Source organism: Trachypithecus francoisi, unplaced genomic scaffold, assembly GCF_009764315.1.
Source record: "Trachypithecus francoisi isolate TF-2019V2 unplaced genomic scaffold, Tfra_2.0 Lachesis_group13, whole genome shotgun sequence".
NCBI classification, from domain to species: Eukaryota; Metazoa; Chordata; class Mammalia; order Primates; family Cercopithecidae; genus Trachypithecus; species Trachypithecus francoisi.
This window is the reverse complement of record NW_022681458.1, coordinates 55,924,515-55,949,058: the sequence shown is the minus strand read 5'-3', so window position 1 is coordinate 55,949,058 and position 24,544 is coordinate 55,924,515. Positions and strand designations below refer to the sequence as shown.

General features: G+C 34.5%; 1 protein-coding gene across 1 annotated transcript in view; it reads left to right on the top strand.

The window, feature by feature from the left end:
• The window catches only part of FSIP2 (fibrous sheath interacting protein 2), a 92,891-nt gene that overhangs the window by 23,263 nt on the left and 45,084 nt on the right, over positions 1–24,544 (top strand). The window contains exons 11-15 of the mRNA XM_033230934.1: positions 382–427; positions 1,586–1,692; positions 2,962–3,025; positions 19,290–19,347; positions 22,847–22,883. Coding sequence (XP_033086825.1) covers positions 382–427; positions 1,586–1,692; positions 2,962–3,025; positions 19,290–19,347; positions 22,847–22,883 — 312 coding nt within the window. The remainder of the gene's footprint in view (positions 1–381; positions 428–1,585; positions 1,693–2,961; positions 3,026–19,289; positions 19,348–22,846; positions 22,884–24,544) is intronic.

The following is a 24,544-nucleotide window of genomic DNA, read 5'->3' as shown; positions in this document are numbered from 1 at the left end:
TTTTAATAAGCATACACTGGTTTGGACTGGGTGTGAATGGATTAGATTGGATTTTTCTGAGACAAACTGAATGAGTCTAAAGTTTTTAGAACCAACCATACGTATATTACCGTGCCTTTAGGCAAAATAGGGAAGATTGGAGAAGAAGTAGGTTTATACATTACTACATATTGAACTCAATTTTGGACTAGTTAAATTTGAGATTATATGAAAGGTATCCTAGGAGGCTGATGATATGTATTGTACCTAAACAGTTTTTATGAGTTACAAGATAAAAGAGGGAAAACATCTGTATTCATTGGTTAATTGATAGAAGGCAGAGTCTTTTTTGGAAGTACAGTTACTAATGTAATTTTTTCTCTTTAATGTGGTACCATGTAGAGAGATGGGATGGTATCTAAAAACTCAATTATTTTCGATGATAAAGGTAAGAAAATACACAATAGTCATAATTTTTCTGTTATTAAGTATACAGTTACAGTTTTATCATATATTTTAAGTTGTTTTATCTGACTATAAAATATGCTTATTCTAAAAATTAAGGCTGATATAAATTTTTTATGAATATAGATATTGTGATTAGCCCATATATTTGAGTGATTGCTGGATGAGTGTGCCTTTTGGAATTTGCAAAGTGTGGAAAAGATAGGGTGCCTGCTGTGGCTGTTTGTACTTACAGATAAAGATGCTGGCATACTGGCTTCAGGAGATTGGAATACAGAGAACTGTCCCCAAGATTGTTTCCATATTTCACTGCCGTTAATTTCCAACAAATGATACATTTTGTTTCCCATTTCTCTTTAAATGAAATATTCACTACCAAATATCTGTGTGCCTTGTTATGTTTATACAAGTCACTAAATATACTCACATGCATATCTGACATATGCATACAGAAAACATGAGACATCTTCCTCCACCGGGTAAAGATCACCTCAAATTTAATACGAAGCTAATAATCATCCTCTTCCCGACCCTTTTATTTCACCCAGGCACAAAACCTAAGTTGCCTTGGACTCTTCCTCTTATATTTTGCACCTGAAAGTTCACACTTCCTGTCTACTCTACTTCCTTAATTTATTTTGATCTTCACTCTTTCCATTCCCATTGCTCCTACCCTTGTTTTCTCCATTCTTCACTATTGTAGTAACCTTCTTCCAATTTCATCTTCCTCTTGTTAACCTACTATACATTTTTCTATGAAACAATCTTCCTAAATCACAGCTTTGTTTATTTCACTATCCAAATGATTTTTCATTGCCTAATTACTGAAATGCAAACAGTTAATTCTAGCAGTGGGCTGTGGTTATAGCAGAAGATTAAGCTGGCATAAAGCCTTACATAAGGATTTCAGGCTTGTCTTTGAAGGCAATGGGAACCACTGGAAATTTGTAGGCAGTAAACATCAAAAAAGTCATCTTATTTTTGGAGAATTTCCTTGACTCAAATAAATCCCTGATTGTGGCAATTCTATTCACTGTGGCAGCTGAGCAGGGAGAATGTTGGAGTAATGCCATAATTAATATTAACCCTTGTCCCAGCAGTATCAGCTTCTCATATTTAAAGTTATCTCTTCTTTCTCTAGGAGGTATAAATATTTCAGGCCAAGGTTCAATTATTTCAGCTCAGATATCACCCACAAGAAATTTTTCCAGAGTTTCACAGGCATTTTTGGATCCTTCAAAAGAAGAGGTATATAGCAGTTCTTTTACCTCAAATACAAACACAATAAAAGGGATATGATCTTATGGTCATAATTGGTATAAAATGTCATGATTTATGTAACCATACAAAACAACTTTATTCCCTGAAATTAGTGGTACAATAATAACATTTTAATAGCCCTTGAACAGTCTGCTTAAATGTAAGCTACAAGATGTTAGTTTATGGTACATATCTGCAGCTTTTAGAGGAGGTATAAAGTTGGACTTCTTTGACTGGACTTGTACAGTAATGATTTAGTACTTTTTGACCAGAGATGAGTTACCTGCTGTTTGAGAGATACCAGCAAAGATTCCGGGTATAGCTTTTGTACATGAAATAGATTTTCTCTGTGGGTTGCCAACTTCTTATAAGAATCAAATATGTATCCTTTGTTTCATTGTTAGTATAGTATTAATTAGCTCAACTGCCCTAGGGAGTTAATGTGGTTTGAAATAGATTTCATTAAACTAGAAATTTACTAAATTATTTTTAAAAGAATTCTTCATAACTAGGGTAGAAAGTGACATTATTTTCCATGTCCTAGAATGCATAATAATTGGGACACTAAATTATGTATAACTCCTAAAATGTAGTATGTTTACCACAATGGGCTTTTCTGTAGTGCAGTTTTATAATAAACATTTGACAAATGTACATCAGGCTTAGTTCACTGTTCTACTATATCAATAGCCACATTAAATATGCTAAGAGTCACAAAACTTTTAACAGCTTTGACATTAGGCATCATATTGGCCAAAATATTATAAAGATTATGCCCTTAACTTAAAAAAAACTCCTTTAAAAACAGCATCTAAATTTTATTACTGGCCTTTTTAGGGTAACGTGTGCACTAACGACATTGCCATACATATTAAATCTTAGATTACCATTCATATTAAATCTTAGATGTGTTAGATAAAAGTACAACTATATGCTAAATCCCAAAGTCTCAGCAAATTACCAAATGTATAGGTGGTTTTAAGTACAACTTTTGATACAACTATGAGCTTTGAATTCTATAAATAATACCTGTAATATAATACATATTAATAACATATTAATACATATTATACATATAGTACATATTAATACCTATTAATAACATAATAAAAACGTACATTTCTTAAAAATTGACGTTAAAGAGAAATTCTCAAAATCTTAAATTTCTGTACTCTAAATATAGAAATAATAGTTGATGTTTGAGTCCTAAAAATTTTTTTAATGGATCTATTTGTTTTGCTGTTGTGAATTATGTAGAAGGAGACAAATGCTGATTGGGATGCAAGACCAACCAAGAGATCAAGCTATCTCTGCGAATCAGGTAAATATCAGCAGTAATTATTGAGTAAATCTTGCATTCTATTTATTCTTTCAACTAACATTTATTGAGTTTTTGCTTCATGTTAGATATGGTGGTAAGTTTTAACCATTCAAGGAAAAATGGCACAATTTTTGCTCAGGGCTCTTACAGTATACTTGGAAAGATAGTCATGGCCCAGTATGATAAGAGTGATAAAGGAAGTGGGTATGTGTAAAACCTGGGAAAGTTATGGGAAAGAGAATGCATAGGCCTATCTAGGGTAATCACAGAAGCCTTTATAATTTAGAAAGACTGTGTTGAGACATGAAGGATCAGAAGGAATTTCCTATTTTCTTTTTGTTAATTTATTGTTTGTACTAATGTTAACAACCAAAATTTGAAAAAAAAAATTGAAGTCTTTGTACTCATATCCTTATACTTACTGTTTTCTGCTTTTACAGCAGCTTCTCTCCCACACCACGACTTTATTAAGGTATAGTGGATAATTTAAAATTGTATATATTGACGGTACAGATGGTCCCTAACTTGTAATGGTTCAATTTAGGGTTTTTCAACTTTACTGTCTGTTTATTGGGGTATTAAATGCATTCTCAGCTTACAATATTTTTGACTCACAATTGGCTAATCAAGATGTAACACCATCCTAAGACAAAGAGAATCATATACAACTTGATATGTGTATATACAGTGAAATATTCACCACAAGCAAGCTAATTAACATATCCTCACTTCATATAGTTACTATTTGTGTGTGGTGGTGGAAGAACACCTAAGAGCTACTCTCTTAGCAGTTTTTAGTGACACAATATTGTTAACTATAGTCACATTGTTGTACATTAGATCTTCTGCACTTATTTATCTTATGTATCCTCCTCCCCGTAACTCCTGGTCCACCATTCTATTCCCTGTTCCTATGACCTTGACATTTTTATATTACACATACAAATCATGCCGTTTTTGTCTTTCTGCATTTGGCTTATTCCACTTAGCATGATGTTCTCCAAGTTCTTTGATGTTGTCACAAATGGCAGGATTTCCTTTGTCTGAAAGGCTAAATAGTATTGTATCTTTCTGTCTGTCTGTCTGTGTATCTGTGTTTATTTACACATCTACTTAGACAGATAGATCTATCTCTTGGTTTATATCAGATCTTCTTTACCCCCTCATCTGTTGATATACATTTGTTTCTATTTATTAGCTATTGTGAATAATGCTGTAGTAAACATGGGAGTGCAGATATCTCTTCAACATACTGATTTCATTTCCTCTGGATATGTACCCAGAAGTCGAATTGCTAGATCATAAGGTAATTGTTGAGGAACCTTCATACTGTTTTCCACAATGTCTGTACAAATTTACATTTCTACCAACAATATGCAAGGATTTGTTTTTCTTCACAATCTTGCCAACGCTTGTTGTCTTTTACTTTTTTGATAATAGGCATTCTAAGAGATGTGAAGTGGTATATCATTGTGGTTTTGATTGTATTTCCCTGAAATTAGTCATGTTGAGCATCCTTTCATATACTTTTTGTTTATTTCCATGCCTTTGTTTGATACATGTATTTAAGTCTGTTCATGTATTTTGCTCATTATTTTTAATATATATTATTTTACTATTGAGTTGTTTCAGTTTTTTATATACTTGGGATAACAACACCTTATCAGATATGTGGCTTTCAGATATTTTATACAGTTCTGTAGGTTCTTTCTCACTCTGTTGTTTTACAGCAATGCAAAAACTTTTACATTTGATGCAATCTCATTTTTCTATTTTTGCTTTTATTGCCTATGCTTTTAGTGCTATATCCAAACATTTATTGCCTAGATCAACATCAAGAAGCTTTGTATGTTTTCTCTTACAGTTTTATGCCTTAAGACTTTACGTTTATATCTTTAATTCATTTTTTGTTGTTTTTTGTATATGATGTGAGGTAAGGGTCCAATTTAATTCTTCTGCCTGTGAACATACTGTTTTCTAAACAATATTTATTGAAAAAATTATCTTTCCCTATTGTTTCTTTTTTATGTTATTTTTAATTGGCATATAGTTGTTTTCTATGTTTATGTTGTTTTATTTCATTTTTAATGGGCAAATAGTTATTTTCTTTATTAAGAAAATCTTTTGTTTTAGGCTGAGTGGTACACGTGCAGGTTTGTTTTACAGATAAACTTATGTCATGAGGGTTTGTTGTACAGATTATTTCTTTACCCTGGTACTAAGCCTAGTACTAGTACTCAGTCATTATTTTTTCTGATCCTCTCCCTCCTCCCACCCTCTACCACAGTGTGGCCTCAGTGTCCTTGTTCCCCTCTTTGTGTCCATGTGTTCTCATCATTTAGTTTCCACTTATAAGTGAGAACACACAGATTTTGTTTTCTGTTCCTGTGTTAGTTTGCTAAGGACAATGGCCTCCAGCTCCATCCATGTTCCTGCAAAAGACACGATCTAATTCTTTTCTGTGGCTGCATAGTATTCCATGGTGTATATGTGCCATATTTTAAAAAATCTAGTCTACCATTGATGAACATTTAGGTTGATTCCATGCCTTTGCTATTGTGAGTAATGTGCCGCAATGAACATACACATGCATGTGTCTTTATGATAGAATGGTGTATGTTCCTTTGGATATATAGCCAGTAACGGGATTGCAGGGTCAAATGGTAGTTCTGTTTTTAGCCCTTTGATGAATCATCACACTACTTTCCACAGTGATTGAATTAATTTACAGTCCCACCAACAATGTATAAATGTTCCCTTTTCTCTGCAACCTTGCCAGCATCTATTATTTTTTCTTTTTAATACTAACCATCCTGACTGGTGCAAGATGGTATCTCATTGTGATTTTGATTTGCATTTATCTAATGATCAGTGATATTGAGCTTTTAAAATATGCTGCTGACTGCATGTTTATCTTCTTTTGAAAAGTGTCTGTTCGTATCCTTTGCTCTCTTTTTAATGGGATTGGTTTTTTTTTCTTTTAAATTTGTTTAAGTTACTTACAAATGCGGAGTATTAGACTCTTGCCACATGCATAGTTTGCAAATATTTTTTCCCATTTTGTAGGTGGTTTGTTTACTGTGCTACTAGTTTCTTTTGCTGTGCAGAAGCTCTTTAGTTTCAGTAGACCCCATTTGTCAATTTTTGCCTTTGTTGCAATTGCTTTTGGCATATTCCTCATGAAACCTTTGCCAGTTCCTGTGTCCAGAATGGTATTGCCTCCATTGTCTTCCACGGTTTTAATAAATCGGGTTTTACACTTCAGTCTTTAATTCATCTTGTGCTGATTTCTGTATAGGAGGGGCCCAGTTTCGATCTTCTGCATATGGCTAGCCAGTTATTCCAGAACCATTTATTGAATAGGGAATCCTTTCCCCATTGCTTGTTTTTGTCAGCTTTGTTGAAGATCAGATGGTTGCAGGCCTATGTGTCTACTTTTGTACCAATACCATGCTGTTTTGGTTACTGTAGACCTGTAGTATAGTTTGAAGTCAGGTAACTTGATGCCTCCTGCTTTGTTCTTTTTGTTTAGGATTGCCTTGGCTATTCAGGCTCTTTTTTTTTTTTTTTTTTTTTTGGTTCCATATAAATTTTAAAATAATGTTTTCTTGTTTGTGAAGAATGCCATTGGTAGTTTGATAGGAATGGCATTGAATCTGTAAATTGCTTTGGGCAGCATGGTCATTTTAACAATATTAATTCTTCCTATCTATGAGCATAGTATCTTTTTCTATTTGTTTGTGTCACCTCTGGTTTCTTTGAGCAGTGTTTTGTAATTCTCAGTGAAGAGATCTTACACCTCCCTGGTTAGTGGCATTTCTTCAGTATTTCATTCATTTTATGGCTGTTGTGAATGACATTGCATTCCTGATTCAGCTCCCGACAGGCTATACATGCATGGCACCAGAATTTCTTCTGCTGAGGGCCTCAGGAAGCTTCCATTCATGGCAGAAGGTGAAGGGGAAGCAGGCTTATCACATGGTGAGAAAGCAGCAGTGGGTGGGTGCCACACTTTTAATCAGAACTCAGAGTGAGAACTCACTGCTTATCATGAAACGGGCACAAAGTCATTTATGGGGAATCCATTCCCATGACCAAAACACCTCCCATCAGGCCCCACCTCCAACATCAGGGATTATACTTCAGCATGAAATATTGAGGGGACAAAACATCCAAACCATATCATTCTGCCACTGGCCACCAAATCTCATGAATGTTTTATATTGCAAAATACAATCATCCCTTCCCAGTAGTCCCCCCAAGTCTTCACTTATTCCAGCATTAATTCAATAAAAAGTCTAAGGTCCAAAATTTAATTTGAGACTTAAGGTATGTTGCCTTCACTTATGAGCTTGTGAGATCAAAAACATGTTATTACTCCCAAGATACTATGGTGGTACAGGCATTGGGTAGACATTTCCATTCCAAGAGGGAGAAAACAGCCAAAATAAAGGGGCAACGTGCCCCATGCAAATCTAAAACCTAGCAGTGCCAACATTAAATCTCAAAGCTCCAGAATAATCTCCCTTGATTCCATCTCTCTCATCCTGGGGAAACTAAAAAAAGGGGGTGTGCTCCCAAGGCATTAATCATCCCCACTACTGTGGCTTTTCAGGGTGGAGCCCCCATGGCTTCTGTCACTGATTTGAGTCTAATGCCTGCTGCTTTTCCATGCTGAGGCATCAAGCTGTTGGTGGCTGTACCATGCTGGCATCTGGAGCACAGTGGTCCTATTCCCACAGTTCCACTAGGTAGTGCCCAGTGAGGACTCAGTGTGAGTGCTTCAATCCTACATTTCCCCTTGGCACTGCCCTACTACAGTCTCTCTGCAGGGGCTTCAGTCCTGCAGCAGGCTTCTACCTGGGCACCTTGCCTTTCTCATACATACTCTGAAATCTACGTGCAGCTGCCAAACCTCCTTCACTCTTATATTCTGTAAGCCTGCAGACTAAACAGCACATAGAACCTGACAAGGCTTATGCCTTGCAATGTCCACAGTGGCATCCCAAACTGTACCTGGGGCCTTTGAGCTGGGGCTGGAGCTGGATTGGCCAGGATGTGAGCAGCCATGTCCTGAGGCTGAGCAAAGGAGCAGGTTCCTGGGTCTGGCCCCTAAAACCATTCTTTCCTCCTAGGCCTCTGGGCCTGTGATGGGAGGGTCTTTCCCAAAGATTTCTGAAATGCCTTCAAGGGCTTTTTTCCACTGTCTTGGTTATTAACACTTGGCCCCCTTTTAGTCATGCTAATCTCTCTAGTAAGTGATTGGTCCACAACTTGCTTGTATTTCTGTCTTGAAAACACCCTTTCCTTTTCTATCACAAAGACAGTTTGTGAACTTTACAAATTTTTACACTTTGCTTCTTTTTTAAATGTAAGTTCCACCTTTAAGTCATTTCTTTGCCCCAATATCTGATTATAGGTTGTTAGAAGTAGCCACATTATTTCTTGAATGCTTTGCTGCTTAGAAATTTGTTCTGCCAAATACTCTAAGACATCACTCTTTAAGTTCAACCTTCCACAAATGCCCAGGGCATGGACACAATGCAGTCAAGCTCTTTGCTAAGTCATTGCTTCTGATGAGAGCTTCAGAAAGCTTCCGCTCATGGCAGAAGGTGAAGTGGGGGAGCAGGCATATCACTTGGTAAGAAAGCAGCAGTGGGTGGGTGCCAAACTCTTTTAAACAGCCAGTTCTCATGTGAACTCAGCACAAGAACTCATTCATTACTGCTGTAAGGAGGGCACCGAGTCATTCATGAGCGATCTGTACCCATGATCCAAACACTTCCCACCAGGTCTCACCTTCAACACTGGGGGATTACATTTCAAACTGGTACTTGAAGGGATAAAACATCCAAACCATATCAGTGAGTTTGTACTTTTGTGTGTTTTCATAATGGTGAATATCACTTGAGTTTCAAATTTTTTTGAGCTTTTCTTTTCTCCCCTTCCCTCCCCTCCTCTCCCCTCCCCTCCTCTCCCTTCCCTCCCCTCCCCTCCCCTCCCTTCCCCTCTCCTCCCCTCCCTTCCCTTTCCCTCCTCTCCTCTCCTCTTCTCTTTTTCTTTTCCTTTTCTTTTGTTTTTGTTTTTTTTCCTTTTCTTTTTCAGATCCAGCTCTGTCACCCAGGCTGGAGTGCAGTGGCATGATTTCAGCTCACTGCAGTCTCCACATCCTTGACTCAAGCCATCTTCCCACCTCAGCTTCCCAAATATCTGAGACTACAGACACATACCACCACACCAGCGAGTTTTTGTATTTTTTTGGTATACAGATGGGCTTTTGTCATGTTGCCCAGGCTGTTCTGAAACTCCTGGCCTCAAAGCAATCCATCTGCCTCAACCTCCCAAAGTGCTGGGATTACAAGCATGATCCAACATGCCAGGCCCAGAGCATTTCTTATAGGACCGGTTTAGTGGTGATGAATTCCCTCAGTATTTGCTTGTTTGGGAAAAGCTTTATTTCTCCTTAGTTTGTGAAGCTTAATCTTGTTAAATATAGAATTTTTGGCCAGTAGAATTTCTATATTATATATATATGTACACACTATATATATATGTGTGTGTATATATATATATATATTTTTTTTCTTTCAAAACTTTGAATATTTTATGTCATTCTCTTCTGGCCTGTGAGGTTTCTGCTGAGAAATCTACTGTTATTCTAATGAGGTTTTCTTTGTAAGTGACTAGATGCTTTTCTCTAGCTGATTTTATAATTTATTCTTTCACTTTGACTGTAGTCTGGGACCCCAATTTTAACATATATTAGATCACCTGATACTTTCCTGCAGGTTACTGAGGCTCTCTTAACTACTTATAAATCTTTTAAAAATACACATGCTTCAGTTTGTATAGTTTCTAATTCTATGTCTTTGAGATTATTTTATTTGTCTGTAGTGTCAAATCACACCAGTAAGTTTTTAATCTCAGATAATGAGTTATTTTACAAGTTCTATTGGCCCTTTTTATATCTTAACATCTCTCCCCCTCATTAAATGTTTCTAAGGTCTATCCTGTTAATTCTGTCATCTCTGCTATTTCTCAATCTATTTCTGTTGACTAATATTTTTCCTAGTTATGTCTCTTCTTTTCCTGTTTCTGTCCATGGCTGACATATTTTATTGCATACCAGACAGTTTTATTGCTATGCTATTGTTGAGTTTTGTCTGCTTTCAAAAATTGGAGAATTTTGTTTTAACAGGTTTATGTATGATCATGATTTTTTAAGGCTTATGTTTAAATGTTGTTATGGGACGTATAATGTCAATTTTACTTTATGGATCCTTCAGTTCTCCTAAATGGAGATGAATTTTCTGTGGTCTCTATAAGATGTGCTAGACATTCTACCAAGTCCCTCCTCTCTTACTAGTCAGTTAGGAAATATTTTCCAGTCTTGTGTGAAATTGAGACTTATTCTTTTCACACCTCCACAGTAATATTTTTTTCTACAAGAAGTTGTCATTTGCCTGGGTATCATACTAGATTGTGCAACTTAATGTAGAGCTAAAATCTCAACAGGGTGCCATTTTAGAAGCATGGACTTCTTCCTGTATATAATGCCATATTTTCCTGGTATTATTCTCCATAGTTTGTAGCTGTCTTAGCTTTTTTGAATCTCTGTATAATTTCTGACTCCTCAAATTAGTTAAGCCACCATTGTATATTATTGCTTGGAAAGTGTCTTTAGTTAATAATATGTGGTAATTTAAAACTTCACTTTATCTTCATCCCTTTGTGCAGAGAGTACATTATTGTAATTCCTGTTCTCCACATGTAAAAAGATTATTCATATAGTCTAATTTTCTGATTGATTATGGTAAGAAGGCTGGTCAAGTGTCAGTTATTCTATTATGACTACAAACCATCAAGCAGGATTTTTAACTACTCAAGGAGATATTATATATGTATTTTTTAACTACATGGTTCAATTTTTTCTGCAGTTGTCTCATTTAAGATGTTTTTATTTATAAGTAGGCTTGATCTCTTCTTTATCATTCTTTTTCCTGTCTAAAAATAAAGTTGTACTAGTTTTGTAAAGAGAATGAGAAAATTTCCACCATTTTATTCCCCAGAATGTTCAATGTAACATTTAATCATCTGTTCTTTAAAGTTTATGTAAAATGTAGCAGTTAATACTTGCATCCTATTAACTGTTTCTCCTTTGCATTTTTTTATTTTTTATTTTTTATTTTGAGACGGAGTCTGGCTCTGTGGCTCAGGCTGGAGTGCGGTGGCACCATCTCCGCTCACTGCAAGCTCTGCCTCCCAGGTTCACGCCTTTCTCCTGCCTCAGCCTCCCGAGTAGCTGGGACTACAGGCGCCCGCCACTGCGCCCGGCTAGTTTTTTTGTATTTTTTTTAGTAGAGACTGGGTTTCACCGTGTTAGCCAGGATGGTCTCGATCTCCTGACCTCGTGATCCGCCCGTCTCGGCCTCCCAATGTGCTGGGATTCTCCTTTGCATTTTTATGGTGATTACCCTTTCAAGTTTGCCATCTTTCCTTAGTCAATTTTGTTAGATTGTATTTTGCTAGGAAATTATGAATTAGACTCATTGGCCTAGAGATGCATGTAGTTATTATTTCAATAATTCTAATTTCTCCTAATTTTGTATTTACATTATCTAACACTAACTAGTCTTTTCTCTCTTATTTCCCTTATTAGCAGTTTCAAAAGCAGCTTTCTTCTTCCTTAACATTTTTAGAAGTTCAGATTTTTAATTCACTATTTGCTTGGGTTTCTTTTTTTAAAATTTTAATGTCTATTTTAGTCCTTTTAAATTATGTTCTTGTTCTTTTAACATTTCTTTGAATGAACACACTCTTGAAAAGATTGCACAAATTTGGGTATTTGAAAGGACTCACAAGACTATATTGAGCATACCAACATAAACTATATAGCAAAAGATATTGTGTGACTAGAGAAAGAGAGGACAAGCAAGCATTAAGGGCCCAAGAATTATACAGGCACAACCTCCTCAGAACCCTTATTCACACAAGGACACATTTCATTTGTGGATCTATATGAAAAAAAAAATTGTTTTCTGGAAAGCTCTCAATGTACTAATTCTTAGTAGGGTGTTTTTATGCCCCTCTGGTTACACAGCCAACCCATGTTGTGTATTTGATTAATCTGAGTGAAAACCATTAGTAAACAAAGCTTACTCTGAAGTTCTCCAGGGAAGTTTGGGATCTTAAATTTCAAATCATAAATTGCATGGTCCTAGCTTGTGCAAAAATGAAAAATCAGTTATCTAAACTTCCACAGAGTTAAGGATAGAACACTCCCAGACCATCTGTTAACTCTATCTTCCAAAATTGTGTTTCTTTTTTTTTTTTTTCGTGGAGCCTCATTCTCTCACCCAGGCTGGAGTACAGTGGTGCAATCTTGGCTCGCTGCAACCTCTGCCTCCTGGGTTCAAGAGATTCTCCTGCCTCAGCCTCCCGAGTAGCTGGGATTACAGGTGTGTGTCACTATACTCCACTAATTTTTGTATTTTTAGTAGACATGCAGTTTCTCCATGTTGGCCAGGCTAGTGTCGAATTCCTGACCTCAGGTGATCCACCCACCTCTGCCTCCTAAAGTGTTGGGATTGCAGGCATGAGCCACCTCACCTGACTGGGTTTTTGTTTTATTTAAAAATTACATTGTGCTGGGTGCAGTGGTTCATGCCTGTAAACCCAGCACTCTGGGAGGCCGAGATGGGTTCATTGCTTGAGCTCAGCAGTTTGAAACCAGCCTGGGCAAAATGGTGGTACCCTGTCTCTACCAAAAATACAAAAACTTAGCCAGGCATGTTGGCACACATCTGTGATCCCAGGTACTTGGAAAGCTGAGGTGGGATAATGACTTGACCTGGGAGGCAGAGGTTGCAGTGAGCCATGATCATGCCAGGGCACTCCAGCTTGGGTGAAAGAGTGAGACACAATCTCAAAAATTAAGTAAAATAAGAAAAAATAGAAATTATATTATAATAATAATAATAGCTTTCATACTCTATATTTTACTATGAATGTACAACTCAACACTGTACATTTTGATGTCAGTTGTCCTGCTTTTCATTGGTTTATATGTAATTTTTAACTTTCCCTCTTAGAATCCCTTTCAGTGTAACAGTTACCTGGGTGAATATTGCTTTCATTTCTAATTTTGATAACATTCTTATTTATTTTTAATTCATTTGAATTGATATCAAAAAATTAAATCTCTATTGACATTGCTAATTTTGATAACATTTCTATTATTTATTTTTAATTTATTTGAATTAGTATCAAAAAACATAGGCTTCAAATCTCTTTTCATTGATGTTAAATTTTCTTTATAGCTAAATATGTGATATGATATATGACATTTTTAAGTGTGTTATGAATATATAAAATAAGTCTATTTTCTATCTGAGGGATGCAAGATTTTTATTATTATTATTATTATTATTATTATTGTTATTATTTTGAGACGGAGTCTCATTCTGTTGCCCAGGCTGGAGTGCAGTGGTGCAATCTCAGCTCACCGCAACCTCCGCCTCCCGTGTTCAAGTGACTCTCCTGCCTCAGCCACCCGAGTAGTTGGGATTACATGTACCCACCGCCATACCCAAATAATGTTTGTATTTTAAGTAGAGACCAGGTTTTGCTATGTTGGTCAGGCTGGTCTTAGATTCCTCACCTCAGGTGATCTGCTCACCTCAGCCTCCCAAAGTGCTGTGATTACAGGCATGAGCCACTGCACCTGGCCGGGATGCAAGATTCTAATCCACATATTGGCCAGGCATATGGTCTCTGTTGCAGCTACTCACTCTATCCTAAGGAAATCAGCCAGAGATAATACATAATGAATAGGCGTGGCTATAAATTTTCCATCAGTTTTTCTTCCGAGGATGACCATAACCTCCTCCCTGAAAATAACAGAGTGCTGTAAAGTACAGCTGGAGGAGGTTAGGGGTAGAGAAACCCTCTTTCATTTCTCAGCAGAGGGCTTAATATTTACTAATATATTAATCCTGTCCCCATAACACAGAAATAACTGTGTTTTTTAAAAAAATCAAATGATATCTTCTGCAAATAATAAAATTTAGTTACTTCCTTTGCAATTCTTATAATTGTAGTTTTCTTTGCACTCTTCCCTTTCCTAAGATCTGAAGTGCAATGATTAATAAAGTGGTAAAAGTGGGCTCCTTATCTTCTTTCTTAGTAAAAAAAAAGTTTAAATAATTTCTTATTAAGTATGATATGTACTTGATCTTTTGGTAGATAATAATGTTAGGCTAAGAAAATATCTCTCTACTTCTAATATGCAAATCTTTCTTATTAGTGGTGAATTTTGACTTTTTAAAATATATTTTATGTGTCTGTTAAGGCTATCATATGTTATTGTTAAAACAGCCACACACCCTTGATTAAATCAGTTTTATCTATCATGTGTTTTTCTTCTTATACATGTGTAGATTAAATTTACTAGTAATTTGTTTAGGATTTTAGCATCTAGGTTCTTGAGAGAGGTTGGGTTGTAATTTTCCTTTCTCATAGTATCCTGATACGGTTTTCGTGTCAAGATTATACTAGCTCCATGAGTTAATTATATTGCCTACTTTTACTGTTTTGTAAACGTTTACAGAGTTGAAATTATATATTCTTTGAATGTTTGGTAGAAGTCACTGTTAAAATAAATAACCTAGTCTTTGTTCTTTTAGCGAGAAAAAGCTAAATTATGAATTCAATTACTTTAGTGATTCAAAATTATTTTTCTTCTTTTTGAGTGTTTTCAGCAAGTAACTTTTTTTCTAAATTTAATTCATGTACATTTTCAGATATGCTTGCGTGAAGTTATAATACATCGTATTTATTTAGATGAGATTATTGAAAGGCAGTATGGCATAGTCACTAAGAGAATATACTCAGGTAGATAGGTTTAATCCACACTCCAGTACTTAAAATGCATGTTAGTTTGACCAAGTTATTTAATGTCTCTGTTCTTTAGATTTTCCAACTATAAAATAAGTATAATAGTAGTAATACATATGATTGTTATGGGAATTCAATGAGTTTATATTTTAAACTTTTTAGAACAGTATATGAAACTTAATTGGTGATATGTAACTATGAAAATATAAAATGTATCAAAAAACTTGCCTTATAATACTTCACTTTTTTCTAAATCATGTTTAATATCCAATTTTGTTTATTAGTTTGCACTCATGAGTTAGTTATTAAATTTTGTACTCCTGAGTTAGTTACTCTAAATTTACTTTATTTTTGTTTGTGGTCATTTATAATTTAATTGCATTGTAGACTGAGAGTGTGATCTTTATGATACCAACCATAAAGAGGAATCTAGAGCATGCTTTATGGCTTAGCAAACATGATTAATATTTAATAGGTTCTGTGTGGTTGAAAACAATCAATATTGTTCCATTTGGGATGTAATGTTCTAAATATGTCCATTCAATCAAGATAGTGAATTGTGTATTTCAAATATGTAGCTTATTATATATTCAAAACACATATACACTTATTTTTTACTCCTTGTTCTAAAATTATTGAAAATAATGAGAGTGGGTTTGAAAACTCGTTAATGTAGCTCTGACCATTTTAAAAAATATTTTTGATCTAGTGATTAGACATATTCAAATTTTAGAACCATCATATCTTCCAGGTGAATTGAATATTCCTATCATCATGCAGTGACCTTTACCATAAGTTATGTTTTTGGCTTAAATTAAATGTGTCTATTATTAATATAGAGACATCAGTTCCTAATCTTAGTGTCTTTATTTGTTTAGATGCCTCTTGTAGACAATCTACAGCTGGATTTTGCTTTATTTTTATTGTCTTAGCATTTCTGAATTTTAACTGAACCCAATCAATTTGTATTTATGTAAATTACAAATCTCTGGAAGTTTTTTACTGCCTTATTTGTGGTTTCTCTTTGTTCTACTTTTTAATATATTTTTATTTATTCTTTATTGCATTCTCTTAGAGTGCTAAATTTAGTTTTCATCTAGGTTTTTTTTCTGTTTTACAGATTGCATAACATATGTATATTTCTTTTGGCAATTACCCTAACATTTTGTTTAAATTTTTATGGATACGTAAAAGTCAGACATATTTCTGGGGTACATAAGTATTTTGATATAAGCATACAATATATAGTGATAAGTCTGGTTAACTGGGAGATCTGTCACTCAAACATTTGTTATTTCTTTGTGTTGAACACTGTAAATTTACTCTTCTAGTTCTGTTGAAGTATATTTAAAATAAAAGTTAAAGTTGGATAATTTACTTCTAATCATCACTTTGTATCATACTTATTATTGTGCAATAGTTTAAATGTTGACATTTTAAAGGTTTTATCAAATTACTTTCTTATTACTGTTTTATACAGATTTTATTTATATTTGCCCACCTGTTTACCAGCTTATTTTGTTCTCCACTCATTCCTTCTTGCATTTAATACTTCTTGGGATTATTGCCATTTGTCCTAAAGTACTGCATTCTTTAGAAAGGTCTTTAGTGAATGTATTTTGGGAGTAAATTCTCAGATTTTATTTGATAAAATTGTCTTTATCCTTGTATTAGAATATCATTATGTCCAATGGTATGAGTAAGTTTCAGGGGATGGTTATTTTTTTTCTTAGCCCTTTAAATATAACGGATTTTTAGGCTGAGGCACAAGAATAACTTGAACCTGGGAGGCAGAGGTTGCAGTGAGCCAAGAACGTGCCACTGCACTCCAGCCTGGGTTACAGAGCGACACTCTATCTCAAAAAAAAAAAAAAAAAAATTGTTCTGTGTAATTCTTTTACTTTTTATTCTGCATAATTATTCCTGTGTAAGTGATTCTTCTGTCCCCCACCTCAGGCTGTTTTTAAGATGTTTTCTTTGTTTTTTCTTTAGTATTATTATTAGGAGCAGTTCTGTACAAGTTTCAGCCATTTTCTCTATCTATATTGCCTCTCTTCATTTTCGTTACTATCTTCTTCTGAGTATTAGACTACCTTCTTGTCTCATGTACTTTAACAACTGTATTTTCCATTTCTTTCACTGCATTTCTGTTAATTTCTTCAAATATGTTCTCCAGTTCACTAATTCTCTCTTTATTTAGTTTTTCTATGTAATTTATTATTTCATAAATTAATTGCTTTGTAAAATTGATTGAACTATGGTATATTATATATATAATACAATTTCTAAATCGTTATTTTTAAATTTGGCTGGACTTCTTATAGGCTGTTTTTCTATTCTTACCTTTTCAAATCCCTTCTTTATATATTTAAACATATAAAGTCCTCTTATTTTATATTTTATGTCTGCTAATTCAAATATTTGAAATCTTTGGGTTCTAATTTTAATATATTGTTTTTGTTTCTGTTAAAAGCCATGGTTTCTTGTTTTTCTTTTTTTATATTTCTGTGGGGAGTGGGAGGTTGTTATTGTTATATATGAGCTCAGTTTTGACAGAAATTTATTGTTGGGGATTAAATAATATTTGGATAGACTATAATTCTCTAAAAGAAATCTACGTATGCTGCTGCCAGTTATCTGTAAGAGCTGTGAACACTGATTCATCTTAAATTAAATTCTCACATGGAGTTTTAGGGACAATACAGTTTCTGTGGATTTGAAACTCAAGGTCATAGAAAACATAATCTGTGATTATGAATTCTTAGCAAATGCTTTTATCTTCTCCTCCTCCTTCTCCACCCACAGCCAAAAGCCAATACATAATTTGTCTGCTTCCTCTGTGGCATGATTTTTTTTTTTTTTGTAGATGACTAATTGAAGACGTAGCTCACTGGGATCCTAAACAGATGACCTCACCACTTACAGTGGTTGGACTTACGATTTTTCAACTTTAGGATTGTGTAAAAGCAATAAACATTCAATAGACACTGTATTTTAAGTACCTATACAACCATTCTGTTTTTCACTTTCAGTATAGCATTCAATAAATTATATAAGATATTCAACACTTTATTATAAAGTAGGCTTTGTGTTAGCTGATTTTGCCCAACTGTAAGCTAATGTAAGTGTTCGGACCAAATTTAAAGTAGGCTAAGCAAAGCTATTATGTTCAGCAGGTTAGGTCTACTACATGCATTTCCAACTTATTTTCAACTTATGATGGGTTTATTGTGATATCAACCCCAATGTAAATCAAGGAGCATCTGTATATTTTTAGGAGCTCTTAGTTTTAATTCCCCATCTTTTGGGGGACCCAATGTCATGTTTTAAATGCTCTGACCAGACACTAAATTTCCAGATGTGGCCACTGTCCCTAGGGCAGGTATCAGCTTCAGCATTTGTTTACCACTATAGATTTGTGTTCTCCCATTTGTTTTACCTTCAGAAAGTTCTCCTATCTCTCTGAAAGTTTAGCTATTTTTAACAGTATGGTTTTAATGCTCTATACTGAATTCTAGGCAAAATTAAAGATACTTATTTAGCATATTGTGGGAAACCACAGAAGAGATTTTTTGTATTAAAAATAGTGTTGTCTTCACATTTAATTTTCAGATATGGGCTCCGCCTCCCAGGTTCACACCATTCTCCTGCCTCAGCCTTCCCAGCAGCCGGGACTACAGGCACACGCCACCATGCTTGGCTAATTTTTTTTGTATTTTTAGTAGAGACGGGGTTTCACCATGTTGGCCAGGATGGTCTTGATCTCCTGACCTCATGATCCACCCTCCTGGGCCTCCCAAAGTGCTGGGATTGTCAGTTCCTTTCTTTCTAAAATTGATCACACACCAAAACATGTTAAGTACTGAGGATATATGTGGGAAGTCATAATCGTAGGCACGATGAGTTTTATAATATAAACATGTTTAGAGTGTTTTGAGAGCAATGGGAAGGGTATTTATTCAGGTAGGTATCAAGGAAGGCTGTCAGGAGTTAACATAAGCTGAATGAGCCCTAAAAGATGAGAAGTTAAAATACAGCACAGGGTGTTCTAGACAAAAGAAACTGCAAAACCACAGTCCACAGAGGCATGAGAAACATGATATATTGAGGGAACTGCAAAATATTCTGTCTCTGGACCATAGCTTAAGTATGAAAGACTAGTCAGAGAAGACACTGAAGAGGTAGATAAGGACATCAGATCTTACAGTACAGGTCCTTGCTAAGGACTTTGGACTTCACTGTGGAGAGTCCCTGAAAACCTGTAAACAAGGCAGTGATAACAGAGAATAAATACCTACTGGAGGATTACCATTTAGCAAATTGCTGAGGATGGATACAAACTATGTAATTTTATTTTTCTGATAAATAGGACCTCAGACTCATGCTACAGACCCGGGTATATTTTCTTCTCCTGTTTACACAAATAGGTAAGTACCTAAGGAATTATATGTAATCATAAATAATTTTAATAATTATATAAGATTGCTGCTCATAAGCAAATTATTCCATGGAATCCTCCATTTTTATAGTTCTACTTGGATTTAGTGAAACTTAGTCTTTTGCAGACTTTTAATACTAAACTTAAGTTGTAGACAAAGTGAATCATTGTCCTTTCCTTTCTCCTTTTCCTTACCTATAATCCACCTGTAGTCAGGACCTCCATGCCATTTTCAAGTGTATCCACATCATAGCCTTCTTTTGGTAGCTTCTCATGATGTGGCTTTATTTGTTTCCTTTTCTCTTCTTTGAAACAGCTACCATTTCTTATGCTTTTTGAGATTACTGGCTGTCTAAGACTGGTAAAATAGTTCATAGTATAAATGACTTAATCAGTTATTCCCCCACTCCAAAGGCTATTTTGCAGTTTAATAAAAAAAAAAAAAAAAAAAAAACTCTCTAGTAGTGGAAATTATGGCACTTACAAGAGGTAGTTGTTAAGCCCAGGGACTTTTCATTCTTCAAACCTTAGTGACCACCTATTTTGTTGATGTTTATATCTGTTTTCCTCAACTCAAGAAAAGAGAGAGAGGAAAACATGAATCTAAGTAATGGCAGTGAGCTTTGTATTATTTTACACCCAATGCCATCATCTTTTTAAAAAATCAACAAACCAAATGAAGTCTAGGATAAACTTTATAAACCCCAAATTCCTATGAAGATGATTGAGTAAAATAAGTGGTGTGTGACGGCAAATGGTATTGATATGTTCAGACAAGGTTTCCTGAAATAATAATTTTTATTTTAAGACTGATAAATATCAGTTTGTTTGACTTATTGAGTATTCATATGATACATAATACTGTAAAAGATGCAGAAGGAAGGAAACTGACTTGTCTAGTTCAAAGCAATAAAACTTGATGACCATGTGTAGACCATATGTAAAATAACATTGTTTATTTTATATATTGGATACAAACATTTTTATTTATTGGAAATATAAATACCTATCTCTTTAAAGAAAAGGTTAGAAGAGGCTCATAATATAGTTGTAATAACTGCATTTTTTATCTTCTCCTATCCAAGAATGTAGAACTACAAAAATCACTTGAATCTTTCATAGCAAGCATTTTGGATATTCTTTCATTAAAAATCTTACTTTAGTGAAAAATAAAGAACTCTATACCTTACCTGGAGCTTCTTCACCACTGCCCCAAGAGCATACACACAGATCCAAATAAAGAGCAAAGACACATATGTCACATTCCTCTTGTTCAGGTTTAACTCCAGGTTTTATAGGAGTTTGCTGTGGAAGCCTCACATCTATTCCATTATTTCTTTTCTCACTTATTGGTTAGTTTTCTTGTTCCTGATCATTTGTTTAATGTTACAAAAGATTTATAAAATAGAGATGAAAATTCAGTACCAAGGGAATGAAAATAAAGTAAATATGACTGCAGTGCGAGTAAAGTTGCAATAATTAAGCATTGCACTTAGGTGATAAGTAACTTTGTATTACAGGGAAGGTATAAGGAGTAACACAATGAAGAAGGCATAAATCTATTACCCTGAAGACTGTGGTTAAAACTTGTAGTTTATTTATTGTGTAATAGTCTGATGGTTTTTAGTGGGGGTGCAATGGTCAAATTAGCATACACAGTGAATAACTTTGACACCAATATATAAGAAAAATTGAAAGAAAGAAACTCAGAACCAGTTCCCAAAAGCTATCTGTGGCCTGCAAAGACTCCATTTGGGATGAGAGAGAAGTAGGCACAGATCCGAAAGACTTTAAGTAGGAATTTATTTATCAAATATTTATTGAGAACCTACTATGTTCAAACTATAATGCTAGACTTTGGGCAGGTACCAAAATAAAACTATGTTGCTATGATTTCAGGGTATTATTTTTCAACGATATTATGAAGCTGGAGAGAGGGGATGAAAATAAGACAAGTTAAAACACCAAAACTCACTGCTATTACCTAGATTCACTGTTTTTCCTAAATAAGTGCTCTCTGGAATGCTGCAAGCCTTTGATTAATTTTCTAGAGCACCAGAAACTATAATTCTCATCATTGTTCTTTTGCCAGTTTACTTGTTACTTTTTTGGAGGAATGAATTTCTGAAGATACCCTGCCATTTGTGCTGATGCCATGCTTTATCTGGTTAATAGAATTGTTTTCTAATAGTCATCAATGAAGCTTTTTCAGTTTCCTGACTAATTTTACCTGTAGGCCTTTGCACTTTGTTTGGTTCTGTGTGTATGCTTTTGGAGCAGAAAGTCTGTTGGAAACTGCTATCAATGAATACATAGAACTCCTTGAGTTATGTTTCGTGCCAATGATATAACATGAAGAAAACAGAAAAGTGAATCTGAATGCATTAGGTTGCAGAATATCTAAGAGAAAAACCTGTGAAAACTTGGGTTGACCTAAGAAACCAGATCCTAGAAAAACAAATTAGGACAAATGATAACGGTGTCACTGATATCAGCTTTCATGATCCTAATTGCATACTGCCAAAAGGTACTAGTCTAAGGATAGACTGTTGTCATGAAGCCCATATTATGAACTGAACCCAGTGAAGTTTTTTTTTTTTTCTGCCAAAATATAGGATACAGTTTTCAGTCTGGCTGTTTCTCAAAATTGAATTATATCCCTTGGGGGAAATGTAAATTTGATTTTGTGGAGTACAGGCCTAGAAAGGAGTGCCAATTTTCTTAAGAAAGTAGAAAAAAGAAAAGAAACAGTTCAAATCAGCAAAAAATAAAGAAAATAAATCAGACTTCAGATTTAGATCTTGTTTTAATAAATATTTATTTTCTATTATTTTTATGATTGAGCTTTTTTTGTAATTCAGAAAACTGTTTTTATTTCATTAGTGTATGATGGTAAATCTAATAACACATGATAGAATATTGTCATACATAGAAAAGGAATGCATCTAAATTGGTATTAAATATAGCTAGAAACTTATTATTTTAACCCATAGTTACTGAATAATCATTCACATATTTTCTTCCTACTGTGGAATATGGGGAGGGGACAGTGAAACTATGGCATTTGAACGAGCAAATAAAGGATTTTCAGAAAGTTCTGGTCAGATGCCTTGCTACTCCATCAGGCCTTTTAGCAGTCACAAGGGACTCATCTGCCCCCTTCCTGCAAATCCTATATCCATTTTCAGAGAAACACAATGTAGGCATGGCTAAGGTGTGTTAGAAGTATAAGGATCAGAGAGGCACATTGTTTATGCAGCAGCCATACTCCTGTTCCCCTGGGTAATAAAGCACATTTCTGAAACTAGAGGCCAGTCTAAGGAGGAAGTGAAATAGGGGGTTTGGAAAAAATACTGTGTTCTTCATTTTGAATTTCTATAGAAAAACTCTTAGAAACAACAAAATGATTCTATAATTAGAAATTTTGGGAAAAGTTTTATAAATTTTTGACTCTGTGTAATAACTAAATGATCAACCTTTCTTTACAGGCAACAAAACATCCTGAAAAATTGCTTACAAGAAAAGGTATGTATCATAAAATCCACTGATAAAGCAACATATTAATCATAGTTTCTGAGGCATCATAATAGAAAATATTTTGTTAACTAATAAGAATCATCCATTGATATTTGTTAGGCTTCCTTTTTGCCCTTTTTTTCTTCTTTGAAGTTTACTTTTGTTAATTCTTATACTTTTCTGTGGTCCAAAATTGTTATCAAAAGATAATACTGACCCTTCAAGACGAGGTCTCATGGGTATAGAATGGTGAGATATTAACAGACCTAACCATCATAGGAAGAGAATCAAATACCACAAGCCTATTATATCATGGTAAGCTATTAATCAATAAGGCCTTTCAGATCTTGCTGGAGAACTCAGTAGTAGGTGAGTTGAGATGCTTGGATCTGTCCTTAGCAGTTTTGTGAAAAGGGACCTGGTCACCTGTGAGCTGAGACTTGGAACAGGCAAAGATAAGATGGTGTTTTTATGAGGCCTAACTCTGGATCTAGACTGAACGGTTAGGAAAGAGAAAGGATTTGAGGAACAACACATACTCTGACACACTATTTAACATGGAAACTTGCTCAGTTCACAGAATATGCAGCAAATACAAAAGCTTTGACCCAAGGGAATTTTTTTCAGTTTAATGTTGTAATAGAAAGCAATTAAAAACTAGGATTCTACCTATCATATTTCACTACAAAGAAAAAGTTAGAAATATATCCCTCTTTTGTATATTGAGGTTGGAATCTCTTTGCCACAACTAACCTAAGAGTAATAATATAGGTTATTATTTATCATCTGTAGTAATAAGAAAAATGATGTATATTGAATTCTTAGTTTGTAATTGGTATGTGTTGTAGTTGATTTAGAATAATTATCTTCTCTATAAACATTTAGGTATTGTTCTTAAATATTTGATTGAGAGTAAATTTATTTAAGACATGTATTTTACAACATAGACTGTCATCTCAAAATATGTGTTTAATACCACTAACCCATTGTTCATACAATAAATTAAAAATATGTTTGTGTATTTGGGGATTACAGCTGAATAAAATGGCCTTTCCTGGGGTGCTCCTCAAATGCTTTCAAGTGAGTCAGAAGAGAGTGTGCTGCATATATGTTAACTTTTCTTTGAATGTTTTTCTGAAATATGGATAATTTCAGACTAATTTAGGCAATATTTTGGGTGTGAGAAGCCTAGTAACAGGAATCATATTTACACTGAGACCTACATATCAGTCTTCCAAGCTTTTCTGCCAATTACTTGTGTTTACAAGCTGTATGTTTTAAGAGTTTTAACAATTTAAAAAGAGTACTACTTTATTATATATAAGATGAGTTTTGTAAGCACAAAATATATTTGCAGTTACTTAGTAGAAGTTTATAGAATTCTACAGATGCATTTATTTCTACCCATGGTACAGTTCAAATCTATGACAGCAACATTGGTCACTAAGGAAATGGTTATTCAAATCTCGTTCTTGGTTCCAGCTCAAACAAATTAATAGTCTAACTTTCTTAACCTTGTTCAGCCCTCCCTACTCTTTGATTCATGAATCTAGTTTGGCTTTTATTTTCTATCTAAATTAATTTGTTACCTTGCTTTAGTATCTGTTCTCAGCTTTCCTATCTAGGAAAATTTGTATTTATACTTTTTTGTTGGATACAAAGCCCATCAA